This window comes from Sorghum bicolor, chromosome 2, assembly GCF_000003195.3.
Source record: "Sorghum bicolor cultivar BTx623 chromosome 2, Sorghum_bicolor_NCBIv3, whole genome shotgun sequence".
Classification (NCBI taxonomy): domain Eukaryota; kingdom Viridiplantae; phylum Streptophyta; class Magnoliopsida; order Poales; family Poaceae; genus Sorghum; species Sorghum bicolor.
This window is the reverse complement of record NC_012871.2, coordinates 14,642,746-14,658,975: the sequence shown is the minus strand read 5'-3', so window position 1 is coordinate 14,658,975 and position 16,230 is coordinate 14,642,746. Positions and strand designations below refer to the sequence as shown.

Below are 16,230 nucleotides of genomic sequence, written 5' to 3'. Positions count from 1 at the left end.
TTTTTTCGTCCCCTAGTTTTCGAAGTACAAACATTTTGTTAATAATCCTGTCTTTAAATAATCTCTTCTGCTTTTCTTGCTCTTGCCTTGAACTGGCACAACTGTACCATCCTTCTTGCCCCCTTGAACTGGCACGACTGTATCATCCGTGTTCCTTGCATCCTCCTGACTCAGAACCGGCACAGCTGTACCATCCTTCTTGCCCCCTTGTACTGGCACGACTGTAGGCATAACCTCAGAACCCTTGTCCTGGTCCACACCCAGCCCTGTATCATCCTTGTTCTGACTCAGTGTTGCATCCTCCAGACTCGGCATAGCCTCATGATCCTTTTCCATGTCCTGACCTAACCCAGCACCCGTGTTAACAGACTTTTCATGAGCATATTTCAAGAGTCTGAACATTTGTTCGTTTATATTTGAACATTGATCATTTTCTTTTGGAAGGTCCTTAATTTTACCACCTTTCATGCCAACTCCAAAAACGAGAAAGACATTTTGGGGTTCCAAGGTTAGCTCCACTTCCCCGTGTATGCGCAGTGCGATCTTATCTTGATCAGTAACCCTTGCTTCGTTCATAAGTTTCTCAAAAATCTTCTTGGGTGGCCTAATTGATTTCAGGCACAGCATATTCCCAAGCCCAATTTCAATGACCTGGCCATTGAGTCAAGTGACAGAAGTTTACTTATCTTGACTATTGAATCTGGTGAGCAACAAAATGTTGATTCCATGGTTTCTACTGCATATAAATAAAAGACAGCACATTAGCAATTTAGTGATTAAGATTGTCTGTAAAATTTTTGCTCCCTGAACTGAACTAGAACAAAGGCAAAATTAAGAGCAAGAAGTAGATATTTTTGCTGTGCTATTTAAAGGAGTTGAATTTTTGGAACTTTTGTACATGCTCATTCACATTGGACAAAATACACCCCTGTATTTTGATGCGAGCTCCGACACTGTCATGGAGGAAGACAACGAGGACGAAGGCATGGCGCGAGGGCACGAAGCGACGACGCGGGGTGGACTGAGGGCCGGAGTCAGCGCACGAGCGTGTGGCGGGGGCACGGAGCTTGAGCAGGCGGCGCGTGGGAAGAGGGAAAGAAAAGGAGAGGAGCCTGTGCGGTGGAAAGAGATCTACAGGGATTGAGAAGGAGCTCCAATGGTGTTCACTGTTCAGGACGAGAGTCCGAGAGAGACAGAGAGCAAAGTGCAGGAGCCGGTGGAGGATGCGGCGCGGCTGACCAAATGAGTGCACGAGAAGGCACGACATCCCCATCGGGGGAAATGGGGGAGGGAAGTTCCCTGCCTCCCCATCCCCGTCACCCCTTGGGGTTATCTATCTGTGCAGGTAGTACCCATCACACAGTGAATTGTGTTCTGGGGCTACAGAAGGGAAAACTTGATCCACCATTATGGATGCTTACAAACTTGATCCACCATTATTGATGCTTACAAACTAAAACTAAACTTATTGACTGATCCCAGATGGGGATTTCATCCATTAAGTGATGAAAATGGGGTGCTTTTTATCCCCATGGGGGCTGTGCACGCTCTCATCTCTTCAATAAATTTGACAGGCTAGTTGAGCAACAGGGGTGCTTTTTATGCCCATGGGGGTTGTGCGCGCTCTCGTCTATTCAATAAATTTGAGAGGCGAGGTGAGCAACAGTGCACACAATAGACAGCAAGTCACGACCGAGGAGAGGGAGCCGCGTGCACCTGCCCGACCCAGTCTCATCAATGCAGGAGGATCGAAGGCTTTGTGCACACAAGGAGGTGTACCATCGTCGAAGGTTCTTCCGAGCTGCGGCTTGCATTTGTCATCCTACTGCTTGAAGGTGTGGCCTGGGAAATCGAAGCGGCCTCCTAGCTTTCACATTCAAGTACTAGTGCAGACTACAAGATTCAAAGATCGAATTGAAAAGATTCAGCAGATCCCAGTCGATGGTTCCTGCATGCCTCTTGCATTGGGTTCCTGATCTTCGCCTGGGCTCACGTGTAATGACTGCCACAATTTACTTCAAGTGTTGTGCACGCACTGGTCACTTCAATAAATTTGAAGGCGAGTTGAGCAATAGAGCACACAACGCACAGCAAGTCGAGGAGAGATGGAGCCACGCGCGTGCACGGTCGGCCGGCGCCGGATCACTGTTGTCTGCTCGGCGGAGCTTGGACACCACGATGTCTTCGGCTAGAGGACCAGACGCAAAGCGGATGTGACCCAGTCTCGTCGACGCCGTCGGAGGATCCAAGGCTTTGTGCACACAGGGAGGTGCACCATCACCGGAGGTTCTTTCAAGCGGTGGCGCCGAGAAGGGGTCTTCGTCGTCAGCTCCGGTGACTGTCCGCGATATCATGGTGGATGAGCGAGTGCTGGAGTGTGGCGTCTGCTTCCACCCGTTGAAGCCACCCATCTTCTAGGTACATACGTATATGGTACAACACGTCTAGTCCTGGTCATCCTTGAGTGACTTGCCATTGATTTCCTCATCATTCTTTGCCGCACCGTTCAAGGACCTCTGACGATGGTACACCTCCTTGTGTGCACAAAGCCTTCGATCCTCCTGCGTCATCGAGACCGGGTCGCATCCTCTTTGAGTTTGGTGCTCGGACCAGAGACGACGTGGTGTCAGTACCCATACCGGACGCGTCCGGTATGCACGGCCTATGCAAAATGAGTTCAGCTCTCAGGTTAGTTTCTCTATGACGTCACATGGGTTGACTTGAGCACTAGAGAGTATTAATCTATGATCATGATGCATCCCTCTTAATAGTATGGCTTTCCTATCAACTAAAGATCAAAAGATAAATCAAATTGAAACCACTTAAGAAGCTTCCATCAAACCAAAGCCTTTCTTTCAATTCTTGATAAGCTGAGGATGTCATCATGTCAAACTTGTTTTCATCTTGAGCATAGCCATCTTGAGCACATGACTTGGTTCCATTCAATAGATAGGTTTTACTCCAAATGTACCAAGTCATTTCCATTAACTACTTCAATAGTAGATTTGATCCTCCACATCAACATGACCCTTAAAGCTTCATCAGTACCTCAACTAAATCCAAGTAATTCCTTCTTCATCTTAGCTAGGTTTTTCGGCGGTCAAGCCGTCGCTTGCCCTTCACCCTTGCTTAGTACCTCTGTAAGTGTATTAAGCCACTTAATGTGTTTTGGGTGATTGAATGACAACCGCGATAAAAAGAACTAATGATCTTACTAAGTGTGAAATAGGGAAAAGCTCTCATAGGTATTTGATACAAGTTTACAAAAGCCCATGAGTCTTCTGATGGACATCAAACAGTTTGGAGCCCGAGCATCTCGGACGCGTTCGGCAACATCCCGAACACGTCCGGTATGCGCGGGGTTAAAGAAGCAGCTTACCCTTTCAGACCTGTTCTCTCCCCATTCTCCTTTCTCTCTCCCAACAACCAACTGCCACTCCTCTCTTATCACAATGGCGATTTCATGGGTAGACCGTGGAAAGGGAAGGAAGGTGGAGTGGAGTCACCAAGCATCAAGAGTCAAGGATTTGCAGCAAGAAATCAAAAGCCCAACTTTTCCTCTACTCTCACGGTATTCAAATCTCGGACTCCTTCTGATCTATTGGACAGAGCTTTATTTCCAAATCCCTTTGGTGAAGAGGCTACATTTCTTGTCTAGAAGCTATGTCTAAAGTATGGATTGAACTGGTTGAGATTTGAAGTTGGAACCCTAGGATAAGGCTGCTGCGTCCAGGTCAGACGCGTCCGACCTCATACCGGACACGTCCGGTATGGATCAGCAGAGCAACACCTGCTGCTTTCTTGCTTTAGACTCATTTCCCTATTGTCTTAGATGATCTCAATAATTGTTATAGATGCTTTGTGAACCTATTTGACATTAATTTGTGTCTAGGTGATTACACATTCATCAAATAATTATTGTTTCATCTTATGGCAATGTGAGAGGCACATTTGGACATGGCTCTAAATGCTTATATATCTCTGTGATGTTTATGGATTCAGGGGCAGCTCATGACTAGAGACGGTCGGATTGAGCCACGAGCTAAGCACAGGAATGATCCCATTGCCATGAAGTACTACAAAAGAACAAGAGAAGCTAGAAGAGCAGCTGGCAGCGGTAGTGGCAGTGGCAGTGGAGATAGGAGGACGAAGTCTAGCAGGCTTGCAGATAGTGCGCCAACAGATTATGCAGAAGGTAGTGATGATGATGATTCATCCTCTGCTTCAAAGTCAGACCAGTTTAGAGTTGAGGCCAGAGGTAAAATTGAGTTTGAGCATGAGTCAGGCAATGGTCAAGAGTTTGAGGGCAATGATGAAGAGCATGTGCAGGCCCTGAATGTATCACAAGCACAGCAGCCAGGACAGGGAGGTGGACGTCACTTGGGGCATCCTAGAGTCTATGCTCCTAATGTGCCAGATTTTGTGAGGAGAACCAATTACAAGGGCACAGGGATGACAAAGAGAGTGAAGACTTTTAGGAGTGAGGACCCCAGGACTCAGCAGCAGGTGATGTTTGACTACAGGTTTCACACTTTGTTTCAGATTGACTTCTACACCAGTGTTATCTTGACTAGAAATCCTGTGGTTATCAAGTCTCAGTGGGCTAAGTGGAAGGAGTTGAAGGCTCACAAGAAGTCTTCACTTGATAGAGCTGTTGATATTTGTGCAAGGATTGGTGCTAGTGAGATCATATCTTTCAAGCATGATTGGAACCCAGAGATAGTGGCTCAGTTCTATGCCACTTTGTATGTTGATTCAGATAGGGTGATGCACTGGATGATAGCTGGCGAGTGTTTCAGTGTTGAGTATGCAGTCTTCGTTTGATATCTTTGTTTTGATGAGGAGGATCTTGCTAGAGATAGCATACATGATGAGATAGTGACACCTCCGGAGAGGATGGGTCAGCTGTACATTCCAGGCTTCAGAGGAGCAGTTGTGGGGAAGGTGAAAGGTCTTTTCCCACATAATACTTCGACAGGATGTTCAGGAAGACTATTTCCTGCAAGGTTGGTGACAAGGACAATGTGGGAGATTATAGCAGAAATCTTTTTTTTTTCTCGAACATGCAAGAGAGCTGCGTATCATTATATTAATAGAAGAAAAGGAAAGTCTTACAGGGGCTAAACACATACAGAGGCAAGACCCCACAAACACACACACACCCCGCCTTAAAACAAAACAGCTAAGTCACCGGGGAGGAAATACAAGGGCGACCAAGAGAGAACCCCCGCTGCAGACAACTAACATATGACTTGTTGCAGCAGGTGCTAACATGATCTCGCTACTATCTCCAGGCGTCCTCACTCCTAAGAGTCTTCACTCTCTTTGTCATCTCTGTGCCCTTGCAATTGGTTCTCCTCACAAAATCTGGCACATTAGGAGCATAGACTCTAGGATGCCCCAAGTGACGTCCACCTCCCTGTCCTGGCTGCTGTGCTTGTGATACATTCTGGAATGCACATGCTCTTCATCACTGCCCTCAAACTCTTGACCATTGCCTGACTCATGCTCAGACTCAATTTCACCTCTGGCCTCAACTCCAAACTGGTCTGACTCTGAAGAAGAGGATGAATCATCATCATCACTACCTTCTGCATAATCTGTTGGCGCTCTATCTGCAAGCCTGCCAGACTTCGTCCTCCTATCTCCACTGCCACTGCCACTACCGTTGCCAACTGCTTTTCTAGCTTCTCTTGTTCTTTTGTAGTACTTCATGGCAATGTGATCATTCCTATGCTTAGCTCGTGGCTCAATTCGTCCGTCCCTAGTCATGAGCTCCCCCTGAATCCATAAACATCACAGAGATATATAAGTATTTAGAGCCATGTCCAAATGTGCCTCTCACATTGCCATAAGATGAAACAATAATTATTTGATGAATGTGTAATCACCTAAACACAAATTAATGTCAAATAGGTTCACAAAGCATCTATAACAATTATTGAGATCATCTAAGACAATAGGGAAATGAGTCTAAAGCAAGAAAGCAGCAGGTGTTGCTCTGCTGATCCATACCGGACGTGTCCGACCTGGACGCAGCAGCCTTATCCTAGGGTTCCAACTTCAAATCTCAACCAGTTCAATCCATACTTTAGACATAGCTTCTAGACAAGAAATGTAGCCTCTTCACCAAAAGGATTTGGAAATAAAGCTCTGTCCAATAGATCGGAAGGAGTCCGAGATTTGAATACCGTGAGAGTAGAGGAAAAGTTGGGCTTTTGATTTCTTGCTGCAAATCCTTGACTCTTGATGCTTGGTGACTCCACTCCACCTTCCTCCCTTCCCTTTCCACGGTCTACCCATGAAATCGCCATTGTGATAAGAGAGGAGTGGCAGTTGGCTGTTGGGAGAGAGAAAGGAGAATGGGGAGACAACAGGTCTAAAAGGGTAAGCTGCTTCTTTAACCCCGCGCATATCGGACGTGTCCGGGATGTTGCCGAACGCATCTGAGATGCTCGGGCTCCAAACTGTTTGCTGTACTTCTTATTTTTTTTCTTGATCCAAGACCCCTTCTATGTGAACACTGAGTCCAAACATATTATTAATTTTTTTAATTACTTAATCCAATCATTTCTCATCACCTTTCTTCACAATTTGTACTCCAAAATATTTCAAATCTCATTTTGAAATTTCTTCAAGAATTTTTTCCTCGGTCTTATGTCCATGAGTCTTCTGATGTCTAGAGATGTGAGGTAGAGATAAAAGAGTGACTTAAGACTTGAGAGAATCATGCCGAGTGTGATTAGGCAGACAATCAACTAAGGAGAACAATAACCACACTTGACATGATTAGGCCACAAAGACCTAAAACCCATTGTTTTCACAAACCACTCAGCTTACTCATGCTATTAAAGATTTTGAAAAGATTCTATCTTAAGTCAATCAAATGCACATTCTAGCATATGTGCCTTACATGCACTTACAATGCTCATATGAAACGATACCTTAGCCTTGAGCCCCTATGAATACCACTGAGTGTAATTTGAAGTATGGTCACGTGAATTTTGGACACGTCCGAGATATTATCGGACACGTCCGACATGTCTCACACCCCTGCAATGAATTATTTGGGCAGTAGAACCAGTCTTGGACCATTATTAGTGGTTAAATACTAAAGTACATCAGCCCCAGGTCTTTTCATGGGATTTTCATCAGAAATTCAAGCCCCGAGAATACCGGACACATCCGGCACAATGTCGGACACGTCCGACATGCACAGGACAGAAACTAATCATTTTATTTTCTAGCCATTCCTTTTTTCTTTGAATTGACCTGCACATAGGTGAATATATTGCTCTACTAGAGACATTAATGGCATCGAATGGCAAGTAAGTATGTGGTCAAATTTACTTACTCACTTTCTCAAATATCACAAATATTGCTATTTGAGAAATATTAAGAATGAATGACTTAACTAATTATGTACTTCTCACCGACGATGAAGATGAAATGAATGATATGGCAAATTAGTTTGCTTTGGGTCAACTCCATATCGGAGATTGGTGAACAAGTTGATAGGTTGAGCGTGTCATATGTAAAGACATGGTATGCTTTCTCAACCACCCCAAAGCCTTCATCTTCTCCAAGTACCTACAATCACAGCTTAGGCACACTTTGGTACCCAACTCTTGTTGGGTCCTATAGAGTTAGTTGCAATGTGCTTAGGCACCCAAGTGGCTCTAGTGCTAGCATGTGATGAATACCTTGCTTGCCTAGTAATAGATCCATTTGTGGTCCTCCTAAGCTTATCATTGAAAACATATGCATTTGGCTTAGGCATGTTACCGTTGGGACAATCATAGCTTAGATGTCCCTTTCTTCTACAATTGTACCAAATGCGGTCTTTGTTGCTACAATCCTTGTTTTGTTTGTTGTGACCCTCATATATCATGTGTCCAACCTCATTGCATGCATAGCATCTTCTTGTTGCAACTTGAGCCTTGTTTCTTGTCTTCTTGAAATCCTTGCAAGTATTGCTCAAGTGGCTTACTTTGTTGCACTTGATGCTAGCTTTAGGTTCATCCATCTTGAGTTGGTTTGCAAACTTGCTAGAGGCCCTTTTCTCGCCCACCTCACACTTGTTGGCCCAACTCTTGTTTGGACACATATCTCTCATGTGCCGATATGCCCCGCAACCATAGCATAACCTTTTACCATGTTTCTTGCTCTTGGCTGCGGCGGTGGTGCAGCCTCTTCCCCTCTGATGACGCCTAGGCCACCGGAGGCCTCCTCTCCGCCAGCGACGCCTACACCACCGCCGCGGCACTCGACTACCCGTGGTGTGCCGCCGGTGTACCACCCACCGCTCCTTCACGGACACCCGCGACATGTTCACCCTATGGTGACACGGCACGCGGTTGGTACCCTGCGGTCCCTGGCTCTCTCGGCGATGCCCAGCGACCCGCAGGTCTCTCCCTGGCTCTCTTGGCTCCATTCGCGTCGCCTTGTCGAATCCTCACTGGCGTCACGCAATGTTGGAGGAATACGCGGCACTTCTCGCCAACAAAACATGAGATCTGGTACCCCGTCCGCCCAGCTCCAACATCGTCACCGGCAAGTGGATCTGGACCCACAAGCGGCAGGCTGATGGTACCCTTGAGAGGTACAAGATTGGCTGGGTTCTTCAGGGTTTCACTCAACACCCTGGAGTCGACTATGATGAGACTTTCAGCCCCGTGGTGAAGCCGGCCACCGTTCGCATGGTGCTCTCACTGGCTCTTGCTCGCTCGTGGCCCGTGCATCAGCTGGACATCAAGAATGTTTCTGCACGGGACTCTCACTGAGACAGTCTACTGCAGCCAACCAGTGGGGTTTGTTGACTCGTTGAGCGTCGGCTCAACAAGTCTCTCTACGGCCTCAAGCAGGCCCCTCGGGCGTGGCACTCTTGACTTGATGCGTTCCTGTTGACATTGGGATTTGTGGAGGCCAAGTCAGATACGCCCCTATTTATCTATCACCATAGAGCTGAGACTGCCTACCTGCTGCTCTATGTTGATGATATTGTCCTCACATCCTCTAGTTAGTCAGTACTCCGCCGCATCATCAGCTCTCTTCAGCAGGAGTTTCCTGTGAAGGATCTTGGTGTGCTCCACCACTTCCTCAGGGTCACCGTTGAGCCTCGTCCCACCAGCCTACTTCTTCACTAGCGGCAGTACACTCTTGATATCCTAGAGCGAGCTAGGATAACTCATTGCAAGCCCTGCTCCACTCCGGTTGATACACAAGGCAAGCTGTCAGAGGTTGAGGGTTCCTCAGTGGACGACCCCACTGTATACCAGAGTCTTGCCAATACACTTCAGTACCTCACCTTCACCAGGCCGGACATCACCTATGCAGTATAGCAGATCTGTCTTCAGATGCATGATCCCCGAGAGCCCCACCTCATTGCTCTCAAGCGCCTCCTCCGCTGCCTCCGCGGCACTGCCTGCTCATTCACCGGTCATCCTCCACCGAGCTCGTTGTCTACACTGACGCGGACTGGGCCGGGTGTCCGAACACTCGATGCTCCACCTCCGGCTACGCTGTCTTTCTGGGCGGCAACCTGGTGTCCTGGTTGTCCAAGCGCCAGCCGGTGGTCTCCCGCTCGCTCCAGTGTGAGGCGGAGTACCACGCTGTCGCTAACGGCGTGGCTGAGGCCTCCTGGCTCAGGCAACTCCTCGCCGAGCTCCATAGCCCTCTCTCCTGGAGCACGCTAGTCTACTGTGACAACATCAGTGCGGTGTACCTCTTCACCAACCCTGTTTAGCACCAGCGGACCAAGCATGTGGAGATAGATCTACACTTTGTCCGAGATCGGGTCGCCATCGACGATGTTCGGGTCCTCCATGTCCTGACCACCTCTCAGTTTGCTGACATCTTCACGAAGGGCCTCCCGTCCTCGACCTTCACCGAGTTTCGCTCCAGTCTCAATATCACCAGTGGCTAGTTGCGCCTGTGGGGGGCTCGTGTGTACTTTTCATTTCATATCCAGTCTGTAACTCCAGTCTGCAACTCTGTTGCGCCCGTAGTTTAGACTGCGGGGGGTGTTAGAGTATGAATGTATTAGGCCCATGAGGCCCGTATATGTCATACTATATTGCTACCCTTCTAGGGTTAGCCCAATAATCCAATTAGACATTCTATCATCAGCAAGATCTAGAAAAATTATAAAGTTGTTGACCTTCAATCCTTCTTTTTGTCACACTTGAGTTCAAGTCATGAACAGAGAGAGAAAAATCAAGAAAGTATAATGACAGTGGAAGGGCACCTTTGTTCCTCGTTTTTTAATCTTTTCTTTGTTTGGTCTTCATGTCAATCAATATGGTTTCTATGGTCTTCTTCAAGCAAGAGAGACTATCAGAGACGTCATGGAATTGTTTGCTAGTGGGGCGAAAGAAAGATGCAATGGTGGCGACCTGAAGTACACTGTTGGAGTTGAGGACAGAATCTCCACAAATTTGTTTTCCATGCGCATAGGAGCATTCTGGTGGTGTGCTTTGTGGTTGAAATTTATGTTGGTTGCAGAGTTGCACAGAAACTCGTTGAGGATTTATCACAGTAATTTCAGGGGAGAAGAAGGGCCCTCACCTTGAAAACCCACCAGAACCAGCTCCTACACTTCTTGCCTGAATGCTGGAGTCAATCTGAACAATTTTTGGGTTCTCCTTCAAAATAGATATCTGGCGCTGGAGAACCAGACCACCACCAATGTCTCCTTCCATACAAATAGATTCCTCCTCTCCAGATTGTTCAAGATACCTCCTACAGTTTATTTGAACTTAAAGTTATTTAGTGGACAAAACTAGAACTAGACTAGAAATATGTAACAGAAAACAAATAACCACACGGACAATTAGTCTGAAGTGATTACTTTAGTTACCTGATGACTTTGTACTCCTCTGTGCAACCAGCAGACCTATACTCAGTCCCACTGTATTCTTCATAACCATTTATCTCAATCCTGCTGTGAAGCCACTGGGAATCTGAAAATATCAATTACAAATTATACTCAAGCTATGCTAGATAATAATTAACAAGTGATACTCAAAGCTAATGATAAATTAGCATGATCTATTCATAATGCAATTGTATAACCAAAGAATATACAAGTATAAAACCATCACAAAGAACGTAGATGCATTTTATAGTACGTCAGGAAAAGTACACATCAGAAAATAAACAAGGATATCCCTATTTCTAAGATAAAAAATTAATAGAAGATATTACACATTGCACATGTGATTGTGAAGCATACCAGAAGGAAGATGGGCCATCGAGATAATACGGCCTCCAATCCATGGAACAATCTTAAGGAACCAGTCTCCACTTTTCAAATCAACAGGTATTTTTGATAGCTCAGCACCTTCCTGCCCTGATGGCTCCTCTATATCAGGTATAGGCTGAATCATCTCTGTACAACCGTCGCATTGTGCCAGTATAAGACAACCAGAGACAATTAAAACTATTGTATCTTTTTTGTTAGTGTGTTAAAACAGTATAACCATAAATAAGTAGTACAAGAAATACCCATTCGTTTCTTATGCTCAAATTTGCTAGTTGCGACTAAGCTTGACGCTTCAGATTCAGAAGGCATTGTAAGGTGTATTTCTTCACCATCAACACCATCTGTACTTATCTGGATGGAAAAAAAAAAGTTGTGTTAAAGATAAGTTCGTTTATTGACTGAATAAAAATAATGAAAGCCAATAGGCATACCATAGCACCTCCACCAAGCAATATATTTATTTTTAGGTTTCGTTTTGGTCTCTTCCATGACCCTTCAGATTTTAAGACTTTGACAATAACCACCGATGAGTGGAGTTCAGCAATATAATACGTCAAAAGATAGTCTCCCTGTGTGAATGTATATCCATCTCCAGCATCTTCAAAGAGGACACCTTCAGCTTTACCTGTAAAACAAGCCAAGCCATTGACATATTTTATGCACACTGCTTTGAGACAACATTTTAAATCAATATCTTGAACACAAATAGAAGCCAACTAAAGCATAAAAAAAATAGTTTACATGGAAACACAGATTAATGTGCAGAAGATCAAATTTTATTTTCTTATTCATTCAACCACATATGACATATTGACATTTAGGTAATGTTTGGTTCAGATGATGGTAAAGTAATTTTGATTTGATTACAGAGGGTAATAGATCCATTGTGTGGTGTTTGTTTTATGCCTCCTGTAATCAGACCACGCTGTTATTGAATATGGGCCTTCCCTAAAGTAATGATGCTCCTACCAGGACACCATCCAATACTTAGTTGTCATCTTCACAAAAGTGGACTCATCGACTTTGTTCAGCCACAAACTCGAAAAGGGCATAAATCGCCATCCAGACGCAGCTAGACTGCAGAAGGTGTGGGGTGGAGCAGAGGATGTAACGCAGTCCTTACCGGCGGGTGGCAGCTTGTTGTAGAAACTCCACGCGGAGTGGCGCTTCGGCATCTCTCCTGGTTATGCACAGCATAGCAACAGTGTGTGGTTTGCTCACTTCTTGTGTGTTTGCAAGGAGTGTGTGGTTTTCAGTGCTATCAATAGTTGGACTGCAGCACTTAGCCCCAGGTTTGGAGAACTGCAATTTTACAGACTGGTGGTGTCATGCTTTACAGATCCAATTTACCTCGCAATGGCTTCAACTCCTTGGTTGTTTTGGTGGCATGGTGGATGTGTAAAGATGAGAATCAGGAATGGCTGTATTTTTAAGGGGTTTTCTCCTAATCTTACTGCCATCTATGCGGGATATTAGAGATGAGGCAACATTATGGTGTATGGCGGGAGCCAAAGGGGTCCAAAGCATATGGCAATAATTGTTTTGCTCATTTGCTGGTTGTGATTAAGGTTTGTTGGTAAATCCTTTTTGTAGCTTCTTTGCCCCTATAGGGTTACAAGTCATCTAGACTCTTTTCTTCTTCTTATACAATGATGGGCAGTTCACATGCGTGTTCGAGAAGAACAAAATGCAAAGCGCAGAAGTGTGAAGGAAGAACAGGATGGCAAGATGCAGGCCAAGATCTACTCTGCATTGCTGTCATGAGCTACTGTTACCAAGGCTAACCAGACAGATCATTTAATTGCTTATGATGTTGATGTTACCACTGTTTATCCAGTCCGTTTACGTTTGTGTTTCCTTATCCCAACCAAACACTACCTTGGTTAGATAAAGGATACGAACATCTGATCCTCAGAAAATGAGAAGGTACATACCATTTTCATTCAATGCAATAATTAGTGTTAGATCATCCTCCAAACTTGCTTCACCAACATGCTTAATAGGAAGACCTACAGGAAGAATTGCTCCACCTTGTAGATACAACATCGGCAAATCCTACACAATAATCCATTCAGAAATAAATCTTTGAATAGAACTGAAGTCAGCAAACTAAGAGTTTAGAAACCAACTTACAGGATGTGAATCCGCAAAATCAAAAGACAACCATATGCCCTTTGGTAACTTATGTGCACATTCATGAGCTCCTTTATTAGGTAAAGTGCTGCCAAAACAATCGGAAAGATTAAAGATACCAAAGCATAGAGAAAGATGAAGAAAAATAACACTTGGCATCTTTTCATCTATATATATTTGATGCCAGATAATTGAACAATTTACAATTAATAATGCAAAATCGTCTCTAACACACAAACATCCACTAAGGAGCACAGAGCTACATCAAAGCAAATGAACAGGGTCTAAATGACAGGGGTTAGCCTAGTGTTAGCCCAGTTACCATTTACTTTACTGTAATTGAGTCTTACTTTGCCTAATAGGCTCCTTGGCGACCAAGCTGAACATGGTGCCTTGAGAACCAAGTTGCTGTTAGCTGTTAGACAGTTTTGCTTTAGGCAGTTAGAGGTTGTCAGGGTATGTTGGGGTGCTGTCTGCCCTCTATGCTTTATATGCAGCAGCCCCCCCTCCCTTGTATCGGTGTGAGAACTTGTTGCATTTCAATTCAATCCAAGCGGCCCTTTGAAAAAGCTGCCCTCTGGCAGTTCAGATTCAGATTTGCAATTTGTTCATGCCAACAATTGGTATCAAGAGCCAGGTTGAGAGGGCCTAGGAGCCATGTCTACATCAAGCCAGAGAGCCAGAGCAGCAGCAACAGCCGCTGCCGGCAACGCCGTGGACGCCAACCCAGAGGCTGGCGCCGTGGTGAACCCAGGCGCCGATCGCGCTAGGAGCTTGGCAGCGGCAGAGGCCGCAGCCGCGCAGGCGGCGTGGCAAGCAGCAGCAGCTCAGGAGGCGGCCACCACGGCGGCGGCTCTCCGCGTGAAGATGGACCGGATCCGCGCGCACGGGCGAAGGAGCCCTGATCCATGCCGCAGGACCTGTCGCCGGAGCCCAAGGAGGCATTGCCGGGTTCAATCCCCGTCGCCTGCTCGCCATCGCGGACATGGAGGCCGTCGCGGGTCTCCAGTGATCCAGACAGTGTACAAGGATGGCGGCACGGGGACTCCATGGCCGATGCTTACAAAGTCGAACTACCATGAGTGGAGCACGCTCGTGCGGCTAAAGATGCAGGCGCGCCAACTCTAGGACGCCGTTGGGTACGGTGATCTCCCGTATCACAACGATCGGCGCGCGCTGGAGGCCATCACCGTCGTCGCCACCGGAGATGCAGGTGTCGCTCGCGGACAAGCTCTCTGCCAAGGAGGCGTGGGACTCCATCGCCGCGGCACGCATCGACGTCGACCGTGTCCGCCGCGCCACGCTGCAGCGGCTGCGCAAGAAGTGGGAAAACCTCTCCTTTTGTCCGGGGGAGCAGATCGAGGATTTTGCCCTCTGCCTCGCCACGCTGAGGCAGCAGATGATCCTCCACGGCGAGAGGAACCTCGACGAGGAGCGGGCGGTGGAAAAGCTTCTTCGAGCCACGCCCAAGAAGTACGCCCAGCTCAAGATCGCCATCGAGACGCTGCTCGACTTCCAGAAACTCACCATCGAGGTCCTCAGGAGGTTGAAGACGGTAGACGACGAGCCTGCACATGAGCCTGTGTCCGTCGCGACAAGCTCATGCTCATGGAGGAGCAGTGGTTGGCGCGCCAGAAGCAGAAGGACACGGGTGGTGCGGGCAGCTCTACTTCTTCCAGTGGCGAGGCGCGTCGACGTCCGGGTGGCGGGAGGAAGTAGAAGGGGAAAGGCACCAAGGGAGGTGATCGCGAGGGCGGCGGGCAAGGAGGAAAGGTAGGAGGCACCGGTGGTGACCACAAGGCCAACCGCGATGACCTCTGCCTCAATTGTCGTCGCCCCGGCCACTAGGCAAAGGAGTGCCCCGAGCCTCAACACGAGTGCAGCAGTGCCACAAACGTCGGGCAGGCGGATGATGGTGACGCGGCCCTCTTCTTCACCCATGGCGTCATCGAGCTCAACGTGTCCGACGGTTTCTGCTCCAAGGCAGCTGTCGACATCAACGAGACGCGAACCTGTGTGTTCTTGAACAACGGCGGCAAGGACATGCTCAACGGCTGGTGCCTCGACAGTGGCGCCACCCACCACATGACCGGCCATCGCGAGCTGTTCTCCGACCTCAACACATCTGTGCGCGGCTTGGTGCGGTTCGGCAACGCGTCAAGGGTGGAGATTCAAGGCGTCAGCTCCATCGTGTTCCAAGCGAAGAACAGTGAGCACCGCGTGTTGCAAGGCGTCTACTTCATCCCTGCGCTACACAACTCCATCATGAGTTTGGGCCAGCTCGATGAAGGCGAGTCCAAGGTGGAAATCGACCACGGCATACTGCGCATCTAGGATCCACGCAGGCGCCTCCTGGTCAAGGTAAACCACGGGCCCAGCCGCCTCTACATGCTCCACCTCAATGCCGCGCAACCTATCTCGCCACAAGGAAGGACAACGACGACTGGCTCTGGCACAAGCGGTTCGGCCACCTCAACTTCGAGGCGCTGCACCAGCACGGCCAGCACTCCATGGCGCGTGGCCTCCCCGTCATCAAGCATGCAGAGCAGATCTGCGACACCTACGTCGTCACCAAGCAGCGCCGGCGGCCGTTCCCACAGCAGGCGCGGTGCCACGCCGAGGAACCGTTGGAGATGGCCATTGGTGACCTGTGCGGCCCGATGATGTCAGCGACTCCTGGCGGGCGCCGTTACTTCCTCCTAATGGTTGACGACGCATCGCGCTTCATGTGGGTCGCTCCGCTACCCACCAAGGATGCTGCTGCTGACGCCATGAAGCTGATCAAGGCGAAAGCAGAGGAGAGCGGCCACGCGCTGAAGGTCTTGCGCACCGAC

General features: G+C 47.6%; 1 protein-coding gene and 1 long non-coding RNA gene across 3 annotated transcripts in view; both read right to left on the bottom strand.

Annotated features, from left to right (window-relative positions):
- Positions 1 to 16,230, bottom strand: part of LOC8057936 (alpha-glucosidase 2) — a 47,322-nt gene that overhangs the window by 14,293 nt on the left and 16,799 nt on the right. For both annotated transcript variants that reach the window (XM_002459717.2, XM_021452898.1), the window contains exons 15-21: positions 13,397 to 13,484; positions 13,198 to 13,318; positions 11,695 to 11,888; positions 11,506 to 11,614; positions 11,234 to 11,389; positions 10,859 to 10,961; positions 10,567 to 10,740 (exon numbers count right to left, since the gene is read on the bottom strand). In XM_002459717.2, the coding sequence (XP_002459762.2) occupies positions 10,567 to 10,740; positions 10,859 to 10,961; positions 11,234 to 11,389; positions 11,506 to 11,614; positions 11,695 to 11,888; positions 13,198 to 13,318; positions 13,397 to 13,484 (945 nt within the window). The remainder of the gene's footprint in view (positions 1 to 10,566; positions 10,741 to 10,858; positions 10,962 to 11,233; positions 11,390 to 11,505; positions 11,615 to 11,694; positions 11,889 to 13,197; positions 13,319 to 13,396; positions 13,485 to 16,230) is intronic.
- Positions 10,144 to 10,560, bottom strand: LOC110432450. The gene is made up of 2 exons (XR_002449899.1): positions 10,395 to 10,560; positions 10,144 to 10,313 (listed from the first exon to the last, which is right to left on the bottom strand). It is a non-coding gene; the product is annotated as an uncharacterized LOC110432450 (long non-coding RNA).